General features: G+C 42.9%; 1 protein-coding gene across 1 annotated transcript in view; it reads right to left on the bottom strand.

Annotated features, from left to right (window-relative positions):
- Positions 1-9,406, bottom strand: part of RGS5 (regulator of G protein signaling 5) — a 51,650-nt gene extending 42,244 nt beyond the window's left edge. The window contains exon 1 of the mRNA XM_029935698.1: positions 9,297-9,406. Within this exon, the coding sequence (XP_029791558.1) occupies positions 9,297-9,340 (44 nt within the window). The 5' untranslated portion in view covers positions 9,341-9,406. The remainder of the gene's footprint in view (positions 1-9,296) is intronic.
- Positions 9,407-15,372: the final 5,966 nt, after the last annotated feature.

The following is a 15,372-nucleotide window of genomic DNA, read 5'->3' as shown; positions in this document are numbered from 1 at the left end:
AAGACTTTGTTATTGGACCATCTTGATTCTTTCTAAACCTTCCCGAATCCCCACAGACCAGTGCCTCATCCCCAAACAGATGTTCTGCACAAGAAAATGTCAAAAAGTAGCAGCATGACCAACACAGCTCCATGTACTTTACTACCAATAATGAGCACTTAGAGAGGAGAGCCCTTAACATTTTTCAAGTGTTTTACTTCGTGCTGCATCTCGTCATCCGACTTAAATGTGGTGGTTCCAACATCTCTCTGGAAGGCAGAGTTTGAGGGTCTGAGTGAGACTCTGTCCAGACGGGCTAGATGTTGTTTGAGAAGTGGCCCAGGAAGTAGTCGATGAGACAGAGAAGAAGATAGAATGTAGACCAATGGCCGTAGCCTCATTGTGATGATCAGACATCAACTGCCCAAAGCATTTAAAGGCTACTTGGCTGAATCCTTTCAACCCTGCACTATTTCCTTGTTGAAGGAGAATAAAAAAGTGTCAGGTCAAGGTCTTTTATTTTGACATGGGAACTGGATAGAATGCTTTGCAAAGAAACGCCTTGTCTGAGGTTTCCAGGAGCACTCTTCCCAGAGTCAGTGAACCCATTCCTGTGAGCATCAGCTCTGCTGATGACACAGGCATCCTATGATTAGGTTGACTGCACCTTCAGATTTTCCAGGAAAGACCCGATTCTAATGCCTGGGGTAGAGGCAAGCTGTGTGTCCTCACAAAGGCAGAAATTGCAGCCATCATGTGCTGTACGTCCACCATGGATTCTTGGGGTTGAAACAGTCCTTAAGAATTATGAGGACTCCAGGAACTACTCAGCTAGTAGATAAAAATTGGTTCCATATATAAAGGCCTAGAAATCCTGATTCAACCCTTCTCATTCTAGCCTCAAGGATGGAAACTATTTCACCATTAAGGTAGAGGGTGAGTCTTGGGTAGCATTTGGAGGAACATGGCTAGGCCACTCTTTCCACTGACTAGAGAAAAACATGACACCGTGTGAAAGCAGTGGGTGGAACAACACCCCCAAGGCCCTCGAGGTACAGAAATCACAGACCGTTAGAATCCATGACCTTTGAACCTACATTTCCCCCGAATTTGACAAGAGACTGAAACCATCTTTTCCTTTCATGGAATTCACGAAAATTAAAGAGTCACATTCCACTGCACATAAATACAGATTTTTCACAAACTGAAAGTTTATTCTGCATGTGTCACGAGTATTTTTAAGAAATACGGGGTTCTTAATTTAGCCCATTGAGATCCACAGTGGGTGGAAGAAAGCTGCACATTTTAATTGATTGCTGCTTTCAAGCTACATCCAGAAGTTAGTTTCCAGGCCTTCCTGCAGGGCTTGGGAGGAGATGCAAAATTAGAATAAAAGTACATCTTTCCTCAAAATACACGGTGTCCAAATTAAGAACAACAAAATGATAAAGCTGGAAGAAAGGTAGAGGGTCTCGTTAATTGACTCATCACCATTACAAGAAAGGCAAGGAGCCCCAGAGAAGCACCTAACTCATAACTCACCCTCTGCTGCTGGTTAGAGACCAAGGTTATAGCTCAGGATCCCTATTTCCCACCCAGTACCCTCTCTACATGTTATATAGCCTTTTATGCTTGCATCTAAAAATTCTTGCATTCTACAAATAATTACAAGAAAAAAGAGAAATAAAAGACAGGAAGCCTATTGACTAAGGAGTGATGTAAGGGGGTCTCAACCCAACCCAAGGTGTGAGCCTGGGGTTTACGTGTGGTCCGTGCCTGGGTGGAGGTTTAGGGACATCTGTTGGGTCTTGGGGCAGGGTGACTGCAGGTGAGCTAGCGGAGCAGCCCATCCGGGAGAGGGCTCCGCTCGCTCGCCCCTGAGAAGTGAAAGAGCAGAAGAATCTGCACCCCAGCAGGCTTCCAGGCCTCGGCTCGGCGTGCTGTATGCAGTGGGAGTGTAGCGGGCGTGACGTGATGAGAGAAGCCTGGCAGGCCCCGTGAGAAGGTTTAGCGGTGACCAGACGGGAAGGGTGGGAGAAAGGGCACCGGACACAAACCCCTCAGGTCAGCGTTGTTTGCTAACCAGGCCCCCCACCTCACCACACCTGCTCTGTCAAATCGCTTCAAAATACGATTTCTGGGGCGCGTGGGTGGCTCAGCCAATTGACGTCAGACTTCAGCTCAGGACATGATCTCATGGTCTGTGAGTTCGAGCCTCTCACTGGGCTCATTGCTTTTAGTGCAGAGCCCATTTTGGATCCTCTACTGCTCCCCCCTCCCCACCCCCCGTGCCCCGTCCTTCCCCTGCTCATGCTCTTCCTCTCTCTCTTTCAAAAATAAATAAAACATGAACTCCCACCCCCAAAAAGATTGCTAATGTCTCCCCACCAAATAAAAGCACTGGTCTCTCTGTCTCTAGGCTTCTTAGGTGCTTTTGTGAGAAGTGCTTTTTCATAACCGAGTCCGATTAATTGTAAAAAGAACACTAGATTGACCACTAGTGGTTATCTACCTACTAATAATATAACTCAGTAATAGCAATACAAAAGTATGATCTTTGTTTGATCCCGATTCAAACAATCCAACTACAAAAAGACCATTGAGGATATTTGGATGTTTACCGGATATTTACAAATATTAAAGAGTTGTTCATTTTTAAATATGGTGTCTTTTAATGTTTTGGGGAAAGTTAGTATGTTTTTAAAGGAGATACTTGCTGAGAGAATTGTGGATGAAATGGTAAAAATACTGTGCTCTCTGACAAACTCATCTTCATTATTAAAAAAAAAAAGATAAAATTGCGATGAGGAAGGACAAAATTAAACTTTATCAAAGGCCTTGGCACATAACTGAAACTTAACTCAGGACCACCCGTGAAGAGGGAAAGAATAATGGAAGGAAATGATTTCTTTAATAGGGGTTATAGCATCTCTCTCCAGCAAGAAAAATATCCTCATTTACAGATGAAGAAACGAAGCTCAGAGAAGTTTAGTGGCTTCCTCGAGTTCACACAGCTAGGAAATAATAGAGACAGAGGTCAGAGTGCCATGTTCTTTCTACTCCACCTCACCGCTGATGTAAAGGCAGGAAATAGACTGTGAGCTGGTGTCCTTCTCTAGTTTACTTTCCTCTGGATTTTCTTTAGTATTCCTAAAATGTGTAATCTCAGGCAGTCAAAAACAGGCTTTCACTGTCTTATGCTCTGGGTGACTCAGACTTTAAAATACAGTGCAGGCTCAATGTTATCTGAGAACCCACGGGAACTTTAAAGGAAGAAAGAGATAAGAACCTGCTATCTTCTGGCCTCCAGCCATAGTCTGGTTCCTGTTACTAAAGATTGATGCCAATGGAACTAATTAAAGTTTAGTCCCCCTGCAGGAGGACAGACAAAAGCCATGAACAGGAGTGGCAGAAACATTAACCCCATCCCTAACTATCCCATAACAGTGGGTAGTCTTTGCTAAAGAAGGAAAAGTTAGATAATTAAAAATTTTTTTTTTAATTTTTTAAAGAGAGAGAGAGAGACAGAGTGTAAGTGGAGGAGGGGCAGAGAGAGGGGGAGACACAGAATCCAAAGCAGGCTCCAGGCTCTGAGCTGTCAGCACAGAGCCCGATGCAAGGGCTCGAACCCACGAACAGTGAGATCATGACTTGAGCCGAAGTTGGATGCTTAACCAATGAACTACCAGGTGCCCCGGAAAAATTAGATAACCTTTCAAGGATCCTTCCAAACTGAAGATTTTGGGATCCAAATGTCTTTTGAGTTAATAGCTGGTGTTTCAACATAGGCCAGGCTGAATGAAAGACGAGGAAGTGGTGCCTCCCTAGGGAAGGTAATTCATCAGAAAAGCTGACGTAGTAACTGCGTGAGAAAGAGCTGAAGCCGTATTGTTTTAGGAGCTTCACCAACAGGTGCAGGCCTACCCTCACTAGAAATGAGAAGATTCACCTCTTTAGCCGGGTTTTTATAAGGAAGTTGCAGAAGGGAGTCTCCTCTCCACCCTCCTTCCTCTCCCCCTCCTCCCCTCCCCCGCAGAATCCCTCTTTGTTTTGGAACATACACACTCTCTCCCATGGCAGCCCCAAATGTCACTGTAGTTGATTTTCCCCATCCCTTTGGGGGCAGATGAAGCACCAGGCCAACCTGGGAGCAAGTCTGTCTCCACTTGTAAATTTATTCATGCATTGTCTTGACAAAAATATTTATTAAGTACCTACTATATGCCAAGTACAGATTGTCTTTATTAGTATATAAACTCCTTGGGCAAAGAGGAGGGGGATATCTTTCTTCCTGAGCAGATCTCTTTAATCTTCACAGACAGGAGTAGAGGGCAATTTGACAAGTCTTCCAGGAAACAGTAAAAAGGACACGATGCACTGGGGGGTAACTGATTAGGAATTCAAAGTTCCCTCTGTGCGTGTCTCAGGAAGAAAACACCAAGAGTACAGAGATGTCCTAACAGCAGTCAGGCCCCCTGAGCTCTCTCCCCTCCTTGACTTTGCACAAGCAGGCTCCACAGTTGGCCTTGGAATGCCTTCTTTCTTTGGGCTCTTCCCATCTAGACCAGGCTAACTCCTTCCTGAGATTTAGTTCATGAGCCTGATTTAAATATCATTTCCAAGTAACATCCTGCGGTTTCCCTGACCACCAAAAGCTGTCGCAGGGGGTCGTGGGTGGTGCTCAGAGCACTTTTGGGGTCAGGGAAACTCCATGCATCTACTCCTTCATAGTGGAGCTCAACTAATTTCCACGCACTGGGTTCTTGTCATTTGTCTCCCTAACTGGGTTGTGGTTTCCTGGAGAGCGCGGTCTGGGTCTTCCGTCCTTAGGTCTAAGGCGAGTGTGGAGGTTTGAAAGGCAATCCAGAGAAATGATCAATACTGTGTCTTCAATAAGAATCAAAACAAAGTTACTGTTAGTGATTCCCCATCCCTTAGCTGTATTAAATTGTTCATTTCCTTCCTTAACATTATAGAGTTTCAATGAACTCTTGGCAAAGACATCACAAGACTATGAGCTACAGCAAGCTTCAGATTCATGCTTATTTGCAGAAATCATGATCCTAGAGTCAACTAGAGGCTCAATCACTATCTCTGTAGGCTCCTTTGATGATCTCTAACCGATTCTGACTGCGCTATGATTTGCTCAGTTTCACTGCCACAGTCTTCTCCACAGTTGGCTCAAGGATATGTTCGTGCCTTTGAAAAACCCGTGTTTACTTAATCCTGCAGATCCAGGAGCCTTGGCCCACTCAGCAAGGTGTTTCATGCGCCTTAAGAACCTTCAAAGATTAGTTGATTAATGGCTCTGCTTATTAGATGCCTTTCTACTCTAAATTATCCACACTTAGACCTGTATAAATCAGAGAAGAGAAGGAAACATGGAATGTTGAATAAAAATAAAAATGAACTAAAAGAACCAAAATGACCTTCCTTATTAACCTCCCACAGCTCCTGAAATTCCCAGCATTACCACAAACTGGAGATGACCAGAAGTTTCATGTGAAAGGTGAACTGAAAATATTTTCACCATCTTAAACATTAATCCAGGGATACCTGGGTGGCTCAATTGGTTGAGTGTCCAACTTGAGCTCAGGTCAAGATCTCCCTGCTTACGATTTTGAGCCCCCCGTTGGGCTCTATTGACAGCTCAGAGCTTAGAGCCTGCTTCGAATTCTGTGTCTCCCCCTGTCTCTCTGCCCCTCCCCTGCTCATGCTCTGTCTCTCTCTGTCTCTGTCTCCATCTCTGTCTTTCTTTCTCAAATATAAATAAACATTAAAAAAATTTAAAAAAATCAGATCTACAGCCAGCACTGACAGAGGTAAAGAGTTCGGGACACATTACTAATATCCCAGGGAAAACTGTCAGAAGTTGAGTCTTCATTATTTGTTTCCTCCCCTTTTTAGGTTGGTAGGAGCTGTGAACTTGGTGACAGGACTAGTCAGCACTGAGGGAGAGGAATTATAATAATCACACCGGCTGCCTTACATTACACTAACTACTTTTTGGGATTTACCATAACACTTTTTATTTTAGAATATTTTTGTCTTCTTCCAAAGAGCAATGTTTATTTCTTTTTAATTTTTTAAGCTTATTTATTTTCAGGGGAGATAGAGAACAGGAGCAGGGGAAGGAAAGGGGGAGACAGAAACAGGGTCTGCACTGCCAGCACAGAGCCTAATGTGAGGCTCAAACCCAGGAACTGTGTGAGATCGTGACCTGAGCTGAAATCAAGACCTGAACACTTAACCGACTGAGCCACCCAGGCGGTTAAGTGTCCGACTTCGGCTCAGGTCATGATCTCACAGTGCATGAGTTCGAGCCCCATGTTAGGCTCTGGGCTGACACTTCGAAGCCTGGAGCCTGCTTCGGATTCTGTGTCTCCCTCTCTCTCTGCTCCTTCCCCATTCACGCTCTGTCTCTCTCTGTCTCTCAAAAATAAATAAAAGTTTAAAAAAATTTAAAAAATCAAATTCAACTTTTAAAATCACAGGTAAGGGGTGCCTGGGAACCTCAGTCGGTTAAGCATCCAACTCTTGATTTTGGCTCAAGTCATGATCTAACTGTTCATGGGACTGAGCTCCATACTGACACCTGCTTGGGATTCTCTGTCTCTCTCTCATTCTCTGCCCCTCCTAGACTCATTCTCTTTCTCTCTCTCAAAATAAATAAATAAACATTTTAAAAAGAGAGAAAATCATGAGTAAACAATAAGAACTTCAACTGGCTCTATGTCTTTCATTTTTCCATTGACTGTAACATTCCCACTCACACACAGGGTAAAAATTTGGGATGGTGGCCATTTGTTGCCCAAATTGGATTACTGATCTCTTTAAATCTATAAAAATATGTGAGGTCAACTTTGAGTTTTAATAAGCAGTGATTATTTTTATGTTTTATTTATTTTTTTGAGAGAGAAAGAGACAGTGTGAGCAGGGAAGGGTCAGAGAGAGAGGGAGACACAGAATCTGAAGATAGGCTCCAGGCTCTGTGCTGACATCTAGCTCATCACAGAGCCTGATGTGGGGCTCAAACCCACAAGCCATGAGATCATGACCTGAGCCAAAGCCAGACGCTCAACCAGCAGAGCCACCCAGGCGCCCCTAATAAGCAGTGATCTTAAAGATTTAAAGAAAGAATAGTTTCTATCATTATGCCCAAGTTGACTCTGGTTTAATGCTTCCCTCCACATTGGAAAAGCGATATTTTCTGGGTGGGATCAAATCTCCAGGTACCAGAAGTAGTTTGCCTTCTTATAAATCAGAATTAGAGTTACTGAGTAGGTTTTTTCTGCCACAGCCTTGATTTTAGGACATGGCTGCGTTCTTGATGATTTTTCATTGAGTCTTATGGCTATCAAATATTTAGAGAGAAACTGATCCGATAAAATTTCCCTTTAATTGCATCTCTTGCTAGCCATTGAGTTCAACTGTGCTTTGAACATACTGAAACTATGTTACAATGGAAAAGGATGTTAGAGAACTGCAAATCCAAGTCTCATTGATTAAATAAGAAGATAGAAGATTTCCGGGGGCAGCGAAAGAAATTTCTCATGGGTGCAAATATAGATAACAAGACTGAATCTGTTCCTTACTCCTTCATGGGTCCCCTTTCCACCAGGATAAATCACAACATGTTAATGTGGTTTTTGTAAGGTGAATTTATTTCCAAAGCAACTGAAAGGTGCAATTTAATTCTTCAGCAGAGCTTTGCATTATGAACAGATTCGTTTTGTATGCATGTATGTTGTCCTAATTTCTTTTACATGAGTCTTCAAATATCTTTGTGTAAGCAGTAAGACCTACCCACGTTCCTCTTGTAGCATGGAGAGAATCAGAGGTGGGGGGCGGCATCTGGGGAGGAAGGAGGTGAGAGGCAGAAAGGAGAGTAGGAATGATGGGTTTGGATGCATTCACTCAAGCAACATGCTTCCCTGAGAGTAGACAGTCTCAGACTTTTTCCACTAATGTGCGCTAACAGTTGCACAATGCTGTTCCTCTAAAACACTCCTCTTAGGCACCATTGTAATTGGAAATCAGTCTCTATTTGCAATGAAAATTGACCACACACACACACAAAAAAAGAATTACTAGGACACAACTGCAAGATTCTACCACATGCCAGTAAGTGAAAAGGTTCACGCAATCCAGGAAAAATGGCTGCTCCTCGGTCACCCTTAAGTATTCTACGTGCCCATTTGTTCTATCCTGGAGCATAAGAGTTCACCGTGCACTCAAAGATTCCAAAAGTGATTCAGTGTTAAGGTTGATCATGAATCAGATACAAAACAGTAATAGGAGTCAGACCTGAGCTTGTAAGAGACATGAGAAATCCTAAATAGCCCATTGAACACAACCTTCTTAGGCAAACGCCGCCTGAGCCTTTAGGGATGGAGTCAGCTGCATACAGGCCACCTTTATTTCCTTTAAACAATGAAGCCTCACACCAAATATAATCAAATCCACGCTCACGAAATAAGAGGAGAATAAACATCTCTGCATCAGGGAGCATTGTTGCGTTAACTTTTCGAACAAGTCAGATATTTGTTTTCTTCTATTTACTTAGCCCAGATGTTTAGGATTCCCTCCAGAATATCTTCCAGCCTGAGGATACCCAGAGAACTTCAAAGGTGTTTTCCCATTTATCGAAAAAGAAAGCAAGCTAATACACAGCCTCTGTGTCCCTAACGCTTTCTTCTCACCAGGATTCCGGCTAATTTTATTGAGTGAGATCGGGATTCAAAGAACAACGAGAATTCCTCTTTTCCTCATTGCAACCTACCTCCCTGTCTCAGTCCGCGTACATTAATCAATAAAGGTTAACGTTTATACAGTTCTAACACGTGCCAGAGTGTGCTGAGGGTTTAATACACAGTAATTCATCCAGTCCTCATAACCAGCCCCTGAGGCAGGTTATTGGCATCTCCGTTTCACAGAGAAGGAAACTGAGATACAGAGAGTAAATAAATTAGCAGAGCTGGGATTCAAACCTAGGCAGTTTGGTATTGTATTCTATGCTCTTACCATAGACTTTTGACTCCGAGCAAGAACCCTATGGATGAGGCATCTCCTTGGAGGAAATGAGGGTCGAGATATTAAAGGATGCATTAGATACCCCATGTTGCCTCCGTCTGCCTCCTATAGCTCGGTTCTTGCAAGCCTCCGTGCTGTTAGCAGAGGGAGGAGGCCAGCCCCAATCTGTAATCACACACCTGTTTCAGCACAAACACCAGCTCTCTGCCGCCTCTGATAGCCTCCCCCCTGCGCAAACATTCTCCGTGTCTGCATCTCTTAAGCCCAAATAACTCAGTTCTCACCTTTCCAGGCATGAATGGGGCAAAGCCGCAAGTCCTTTGCACATTTTGGCACGTGGCTTAGCTTCTCAGTTTCGAACACAAGATTCTGCAGAGCAGAGCGAGTCTTTGAAAACTTCTGAACGGTCTGGGACTGCCTTTCCCTCCCTGAGGAATATATAGAGGCTCTTTGCCAGCCCTCTGTGGCTCCCTGGACCAATCCAGACCTCAGAGGAAATCTCTGGCCAGGGATCAGCAGTTGGAGGAGGAGGAGGAGGAGGAGGAGGAGGAGGAGGAGGAGGAGGAGGAGGAGGCGGCTGGAACCTCGTCTCTGCAGCATTAGCCTCTGGCTGCTCCAATGAGGACACTCATTCTGCCAGAGCAAGACAGAGCAGGGCCCTCACCTGTGCGCAGGTCATTCACATTTTAACACACTAGTGTGAGCCAGCACTGGAGCAGAGGGCCCGGGGCCAGCCCAGATCTGCCAAAATCATAGCCTGTTAGGACTGCAAAGGCCCAACTCTGTGTCACAGTGGAGAAGGCGAGACTTGGGAAAGCCCAGGGGATGTGTACTGAGTTTCTCTGTGTCCCAGGCTGCCAAGCACTTAGCAGGATGCTAGGGGTTCAAAGAAAGGCACCCCCTGCTGTTGAGACCTGAACATATCATAGCAATGCAATGCAAGTGAGCGATGGAGGAAGGACCAAATGTGTAAGCTTACAAGGGTCACCAGGCAAGATGGGGAGGAAATGAGCTCAGAGCTTAGTGATGTAAGAGAGAAAATACCTTACACCATTCTATCCACTAGGTATCACCCACAGGTCCCCCTGCTTCTGTCATTGGTCTTCTGATTATTCTTTACTTCAGTAGCGTCTTCGGCTAATTCCTTGGACCCATCCCCCACTACCCGTCCTGAGCCAGGCTTGTCTTCCCTTGCCTTTCAACCTCTCCCTGCCTCCCATTCAAGGAATATTTCCAAAAAAGTTACCTTATTTGTGTTTCATCCTGTCAGGACCCAAAGGGTTGATAAATTAATACAATGCCCTGAGGGGTGGGCAGGAGTCCAAGCTAAAATAAACAGCGTCAGATCATCTGCAAGAAAAGCTCTAAATTAAGAATTCAAGAGGATTCTCATAGAGTTCCATGTCGTCTGAAATTATTTGTTTTAAACTGTTGGTCAGGGCCCATTATTGGCTTGTAAAATCAATATAAGTGTATTAAGATCTAACATTCTAAATTAAATAAATAGACTGTAATAGACATATATGCAAGTACATTGCATGAAGAAACTTAAAACATGATTTTCTGAAATTTTTGCTTTAATTATCAATGTGGGTGTACGAACAAGGTCACTACATAAGCTGTGTTTCTGACTATAATTTGTAATCAAAAAGGGTTGAGGACCACAGCTCTACGCCAGCTATTGTATTAGCCTCTGTAACCCCAGCACTTAGCATGATGTCAACCATGTCGACATTCATGAATATTGCTTGAACTAAATGCAACTGTCTGGATTCTACCATTTCCTGGCTGCATAAACACCTGCAGATCAATGAATCGGGGGGATGGAACACTCAGTGTTTCTAGAGGTTATGAACGGCGTGTTGACCGTTGAGTCTCAGGTTGGGAGTATCTAAACTAGCAGAATGACTCCTTGTGCAAGAGCTTAATTTACCGCTTGATGTTTAAGGATCCTCGAGGAGAGGGGCACCTGGGTGGTTCAATCGGTTGAGCATGCAGCTTCGGTTCAGCTCAGGTCATGATCTCACGGTTCGTGGGTTCGAGCCCCGCTTCGGGCTCTGTGCTGACAGCTAGCTCAGAGCCTGGAGCCTGCTTCGGATTCTGTGTCTCCCTCTCTCTCTGACCCTCCCCTGCTCATGCTGTCTCTCTCTGTCTCTCAAAAATAAATAAAAAAACATAAAAAAATTAAAAGAAAAAAGAAAGGATCCTCGAGGAGAGAATGATATGAAAACAATTACTGTAGAGCAATGGAGGGTGATGTCTTAGCCAGGGCTAAACATCAAAGCAGGTTTCTAGCTGATCAGAAGAGCTCCAGTGATGAATGGGTGGACTACTCAAGAATCAAAATGATCTCAGTCATACTAAAAGGTGGGCTAGGACCCCGAATACGAACAGATGCAAAATGCAATAGAAATAAATGAGAATCCAGTACGTGTTTGTTTCTAAAAACTTCGTAAGGATGGAATTGCCTAAGAGCATGTAAAAGAGCTTAATCATTGTATTAGTCAGGGTTCGGAAGAGAAACGCAGACATATATACACATATATAAAGAGAGATTTATGACAAGGAATTGGCTTATGTGATTACAGAGGCTGAGACGTCCCAAGGCTCACAGTCACCAAGCTTCGCGCCCAGAGACCCAGTGACGTGCAGTCCTAGCGCAAAGGACTGAGAAGCAGAGCCTGTGGTGGATTTCCAGGCTGAGTCCACATCTGAAGACAGGAAGAAGACCCAGGGGCCAGTGAAGACAGGCAGAAAGAGAGAATGAATTCTCTGTCCGTAGCGTTTTCATTCCATTCAGGCCTTCAGTGGATTGGATGAGACCCACCCCCACTGGGGAGGGCAAACGGGTTGGCTGGTCCAAATGTTAATCTCATTCAAAACCACCCCCGCAGACACACCTAGAAGCATGGGTAGTCCAATATCTGGGCACCCTCTGGCCAGTCAAGTTGACACATAAAATTAACGATTACACTCATGTAAAATACATTTGAAGCTCTTTTTAAAATAAATAGAATTATTTTTTTTCTATTCTCCTTCCCGAACATCCCTCAAAATGGTAGTAAATGAATGAAAAATGTAAAAAGCTATAATACCACAGGGAAAGAGAACAGGCGGTCGTATTCAGAGTGGTTTCAGTGTCTTTATAAAAGGTGGTCACTAAAGAAGTGAGGAATAGAAATCAGAGAACAACTCAAAGAGGCGTCCGTGTGCTTTGCATGATGCCACGGGGCACAGACTCTGAAGCGGTAGGTTCTACAGAGGCGGACATTCCCTACGGAACTGGGGGTAGTGGGAAAGTTTTCCCGCCGACCCGCAGAATGTCTGTGATTCATTTCTGAGTCATTTTCTTAATTAAATCATGCATCCATCCATTTAGCTATTATGATTATTACTTTTAAAGATGCATGTTTTTTTATTTTAGAGAGAGAATGGGCAAAGGGGGGAGGGGCTGAGGGGGAGAGAGAGAGAGAGAAAGAGAGAGAGAGAGAGAGAGACAGAGAGAGACAGAGAGAGACAGAGAGAGACAGAGACTCTTAAACAGGCTCCGTGTTCAGCACAGAGCTCTCTTCAGGGTTGGATCTCCTAACCCTGGGATCGTGACTTGAGCTGAAATCAAGAGTCTGACTCTCAACTGTTTGAGCCACCCAAGTGCTCTTATTTAACTATTATTAGCAACACATTTATTGAGATGTCTTTTATTTTTAATTTTTAAAAAAAATGTTTATTTATTTTTGAGAGACAGAGAGCATGCAGGGGAGGGGCAGAGAGAGGAGGAGACAGAGGATCCAAGGCGGGCTCTGTTCTTAGAGCAGAGAACCTGATGTGGGGCTGGGACTCACAAACTGTGAGATCATGACCTAAACTGAGGTCTGATGCTTAACTGATGGAGCCAACCAGGTGCCCAGAGATGCCTTTTGTAACCAGTGACAGCACATGGTGGGGAGAACCTCTGATCTGGAAACATCTGGGCTCCTGTGGATGGTGAACAGGCTTCCACGGGCCCTAAGGCCCGCTAAGAGCCCACAGGATAAATAAGGTGAAGTGTTCATCTTACATGGTGCTTGATTTCCTTCTTTCTGATACATTTTTAAAATCATGCACTAGTTCAATTTGTAAATCTGCCGCTTAGAAGTACACCCTGTCAACAAGTTGTTATATTTGCTTCTACATTTTTTTTCTTTAAATAAAGAAGCAATAGACAGGACTGAAATCCTTGTAAATTACCATTTCTATTTCCATTTTTTCATTCTTCTCCCATCTTCCACACACACTCCTTATTCAGATTTTGGTATGTGGTTTTCTTCCAGATATTTGAAAATTTTCTTCCTGTATAAATAATATGAAGTAATTATTTATATATGCTTCATTTACATATAATGATATAATCTCCACCTTATTGTTTTATTCAGAATTATGAACTTTTTGTTTTTAGACTATATGGACACAGAACATTTTCTATGTATTAGGGATTTTAAAAATACTTTACATATATTTACCTATTAATTTCTCTCAATAAAACCATGAGATAAGTGGTCTAATTAATTTCATTTAAAAATGTTTATTTATTTATTTTTGAGAGAGAGAGAGAGCACACATAGCACTAGGGGAGAGGCAGAAAAAGAGAAAAAGAGAGAAATCCCAAGCAGGCTTCGCATTCTTAGCGCCAAGCCTGATATGGGGCTCAAACCCATGACTCTGGGATCATGACCTGAACCAAAATCAAGAGTTGGTCACTCAACCAACAGAGCCACCCAGACTCCCCTGTCATTTTAAAAATAAGGGAGCACTCTGATCTTTTATTTATTTGTTTATTTATTTATTAATGCTTATTTGCTTTTGAGAGAGAGACACACACACAGCCTGCAAGCAGGGGAGGGGCAGAGAGGAAGACACAGAATCCAAAGCAGGCTTTAGGCTTTGATCTGTCAACACAGAGCCTGATGTGGGGCTCAAACCCAAGAACTGTGAGATCATGACCGGAGCCAAAGTCGATTGCTCAACCAACTGAGCCACCTAAGCACACCCGCTTTGATCTTTTAAATGAAGATGAAGCTGTTGGGTGTCAAAAAAGGATCAATATTAACGTAGCGAGTATGAGCTACACTCTACCTCCAGTTTATTTCTTATAATTGCTGGAGAGAATTTATTATATGCATATGTAGATGGATTTCTCTGTAGACCTACTATTGAATACTGGGGTTATTTCTAACTTTTTACTATTGGCAAAAGGACTTCAATTATTATCCCTGACTATGTCTCCTGGAGGAGTCACTCCACAATGTATCCTGCAAAGTGGAAGTGGCAGATGTGATACTGCGAAACTAGAAAGTGGTCAGACCAGTCTGGAGCCCCAGCAGAAATGCACAGAAGCATCATTTCCTCTCACTTTCCCCAATCCACAACATTTGCCAGGCTTTAGTTTTTTAACACTATTTTTTTTGCCAGGCCAAAAAAAAAAAAAATCATGCCATTCTAATTTGTACCTTTCTGATTACTAGTGGATTTGGGCTTCTGTTCATATTTGTATTGGCCGTCACATTTATTTTCTTCCTGTAGTTGTTTATTCTCAGTTTGTTCTTTTGTGGATTGGCTTTTCCATATTTATGTGCAAAACTTCTTCCTACAAATCATGGAACTGAAAACGGGAGAAAGGAGAAGAAAGAGAAAAGTAGAATTGGGTCACCCACTGTTGGTTAGGCAATGGGTTAGGCTTAAAGGATCCGCACAGAATCTGATAAACGAGATAGGAATGAGATAGGAATGAAAACACCAACAACAGTCTATGTACAAAGGTAACCATCAGGGCAAAAATACAAACCCATCTACTTACCAAAATGAAAGAAAAATGGCAGATAAAAGAGCAGAGAATAGACGTTTCACCGAGAATGAAAAATTAGAAAATACTACAAAACATGCGTCATCATACAATATCATGACAGAGTTAAGACCAAAAATTTAAGTTGAATCAATAAATGTGAGTGGATGTAAATCTCCAATTAAAAGCAAAGTTTTCATTAGACTTGCAAAATAACACCCAACCGTATTCTGTAGACAACTAACACAGTTAAAACAAAGTTATTTAGGAAAATTAAAAACAAAGAGATGGACCAAGGCCTAAAGGAAGGTATGAACACGAAGAAAAGCAATTCCGATCTAATACAAAGAATTCAAGTCACAAAGTGTCAAGCATGATAAAGGAAAATACTTTTTAAGGCTTAAAAGCCACAATTCACAATGGAAATGCTAAAATTATAAGTTTTTTATACTGAATAACAAACACAGCAGACACCCTCTGGTTTGATAGAAACACATTAATCATCAGAGACGAATACACCATTCTTAGCACAGGAGGGAGAG

Source organism: Suricata suricatta, chromosome 3 (genome assembly GCF_006229205.1).
Source record: "Suricata suricatta isolate VVHF042 chromosome 3, meerkat_22Aug2017_6uvM2_HiC, whole genome shotgun sequence".
Classification (NCBI taxonomy): Eukaryota; Metazoa; Chordata; class Mammalia; order Carnivora; family Herpestidae; genus Suricata; species Suricata suricatta.
The sequence above is the reverse complement of the archived record's forward strand: the minus strand, read 5'-3'. Positions and strand labels throughout refer to the sequence as shown.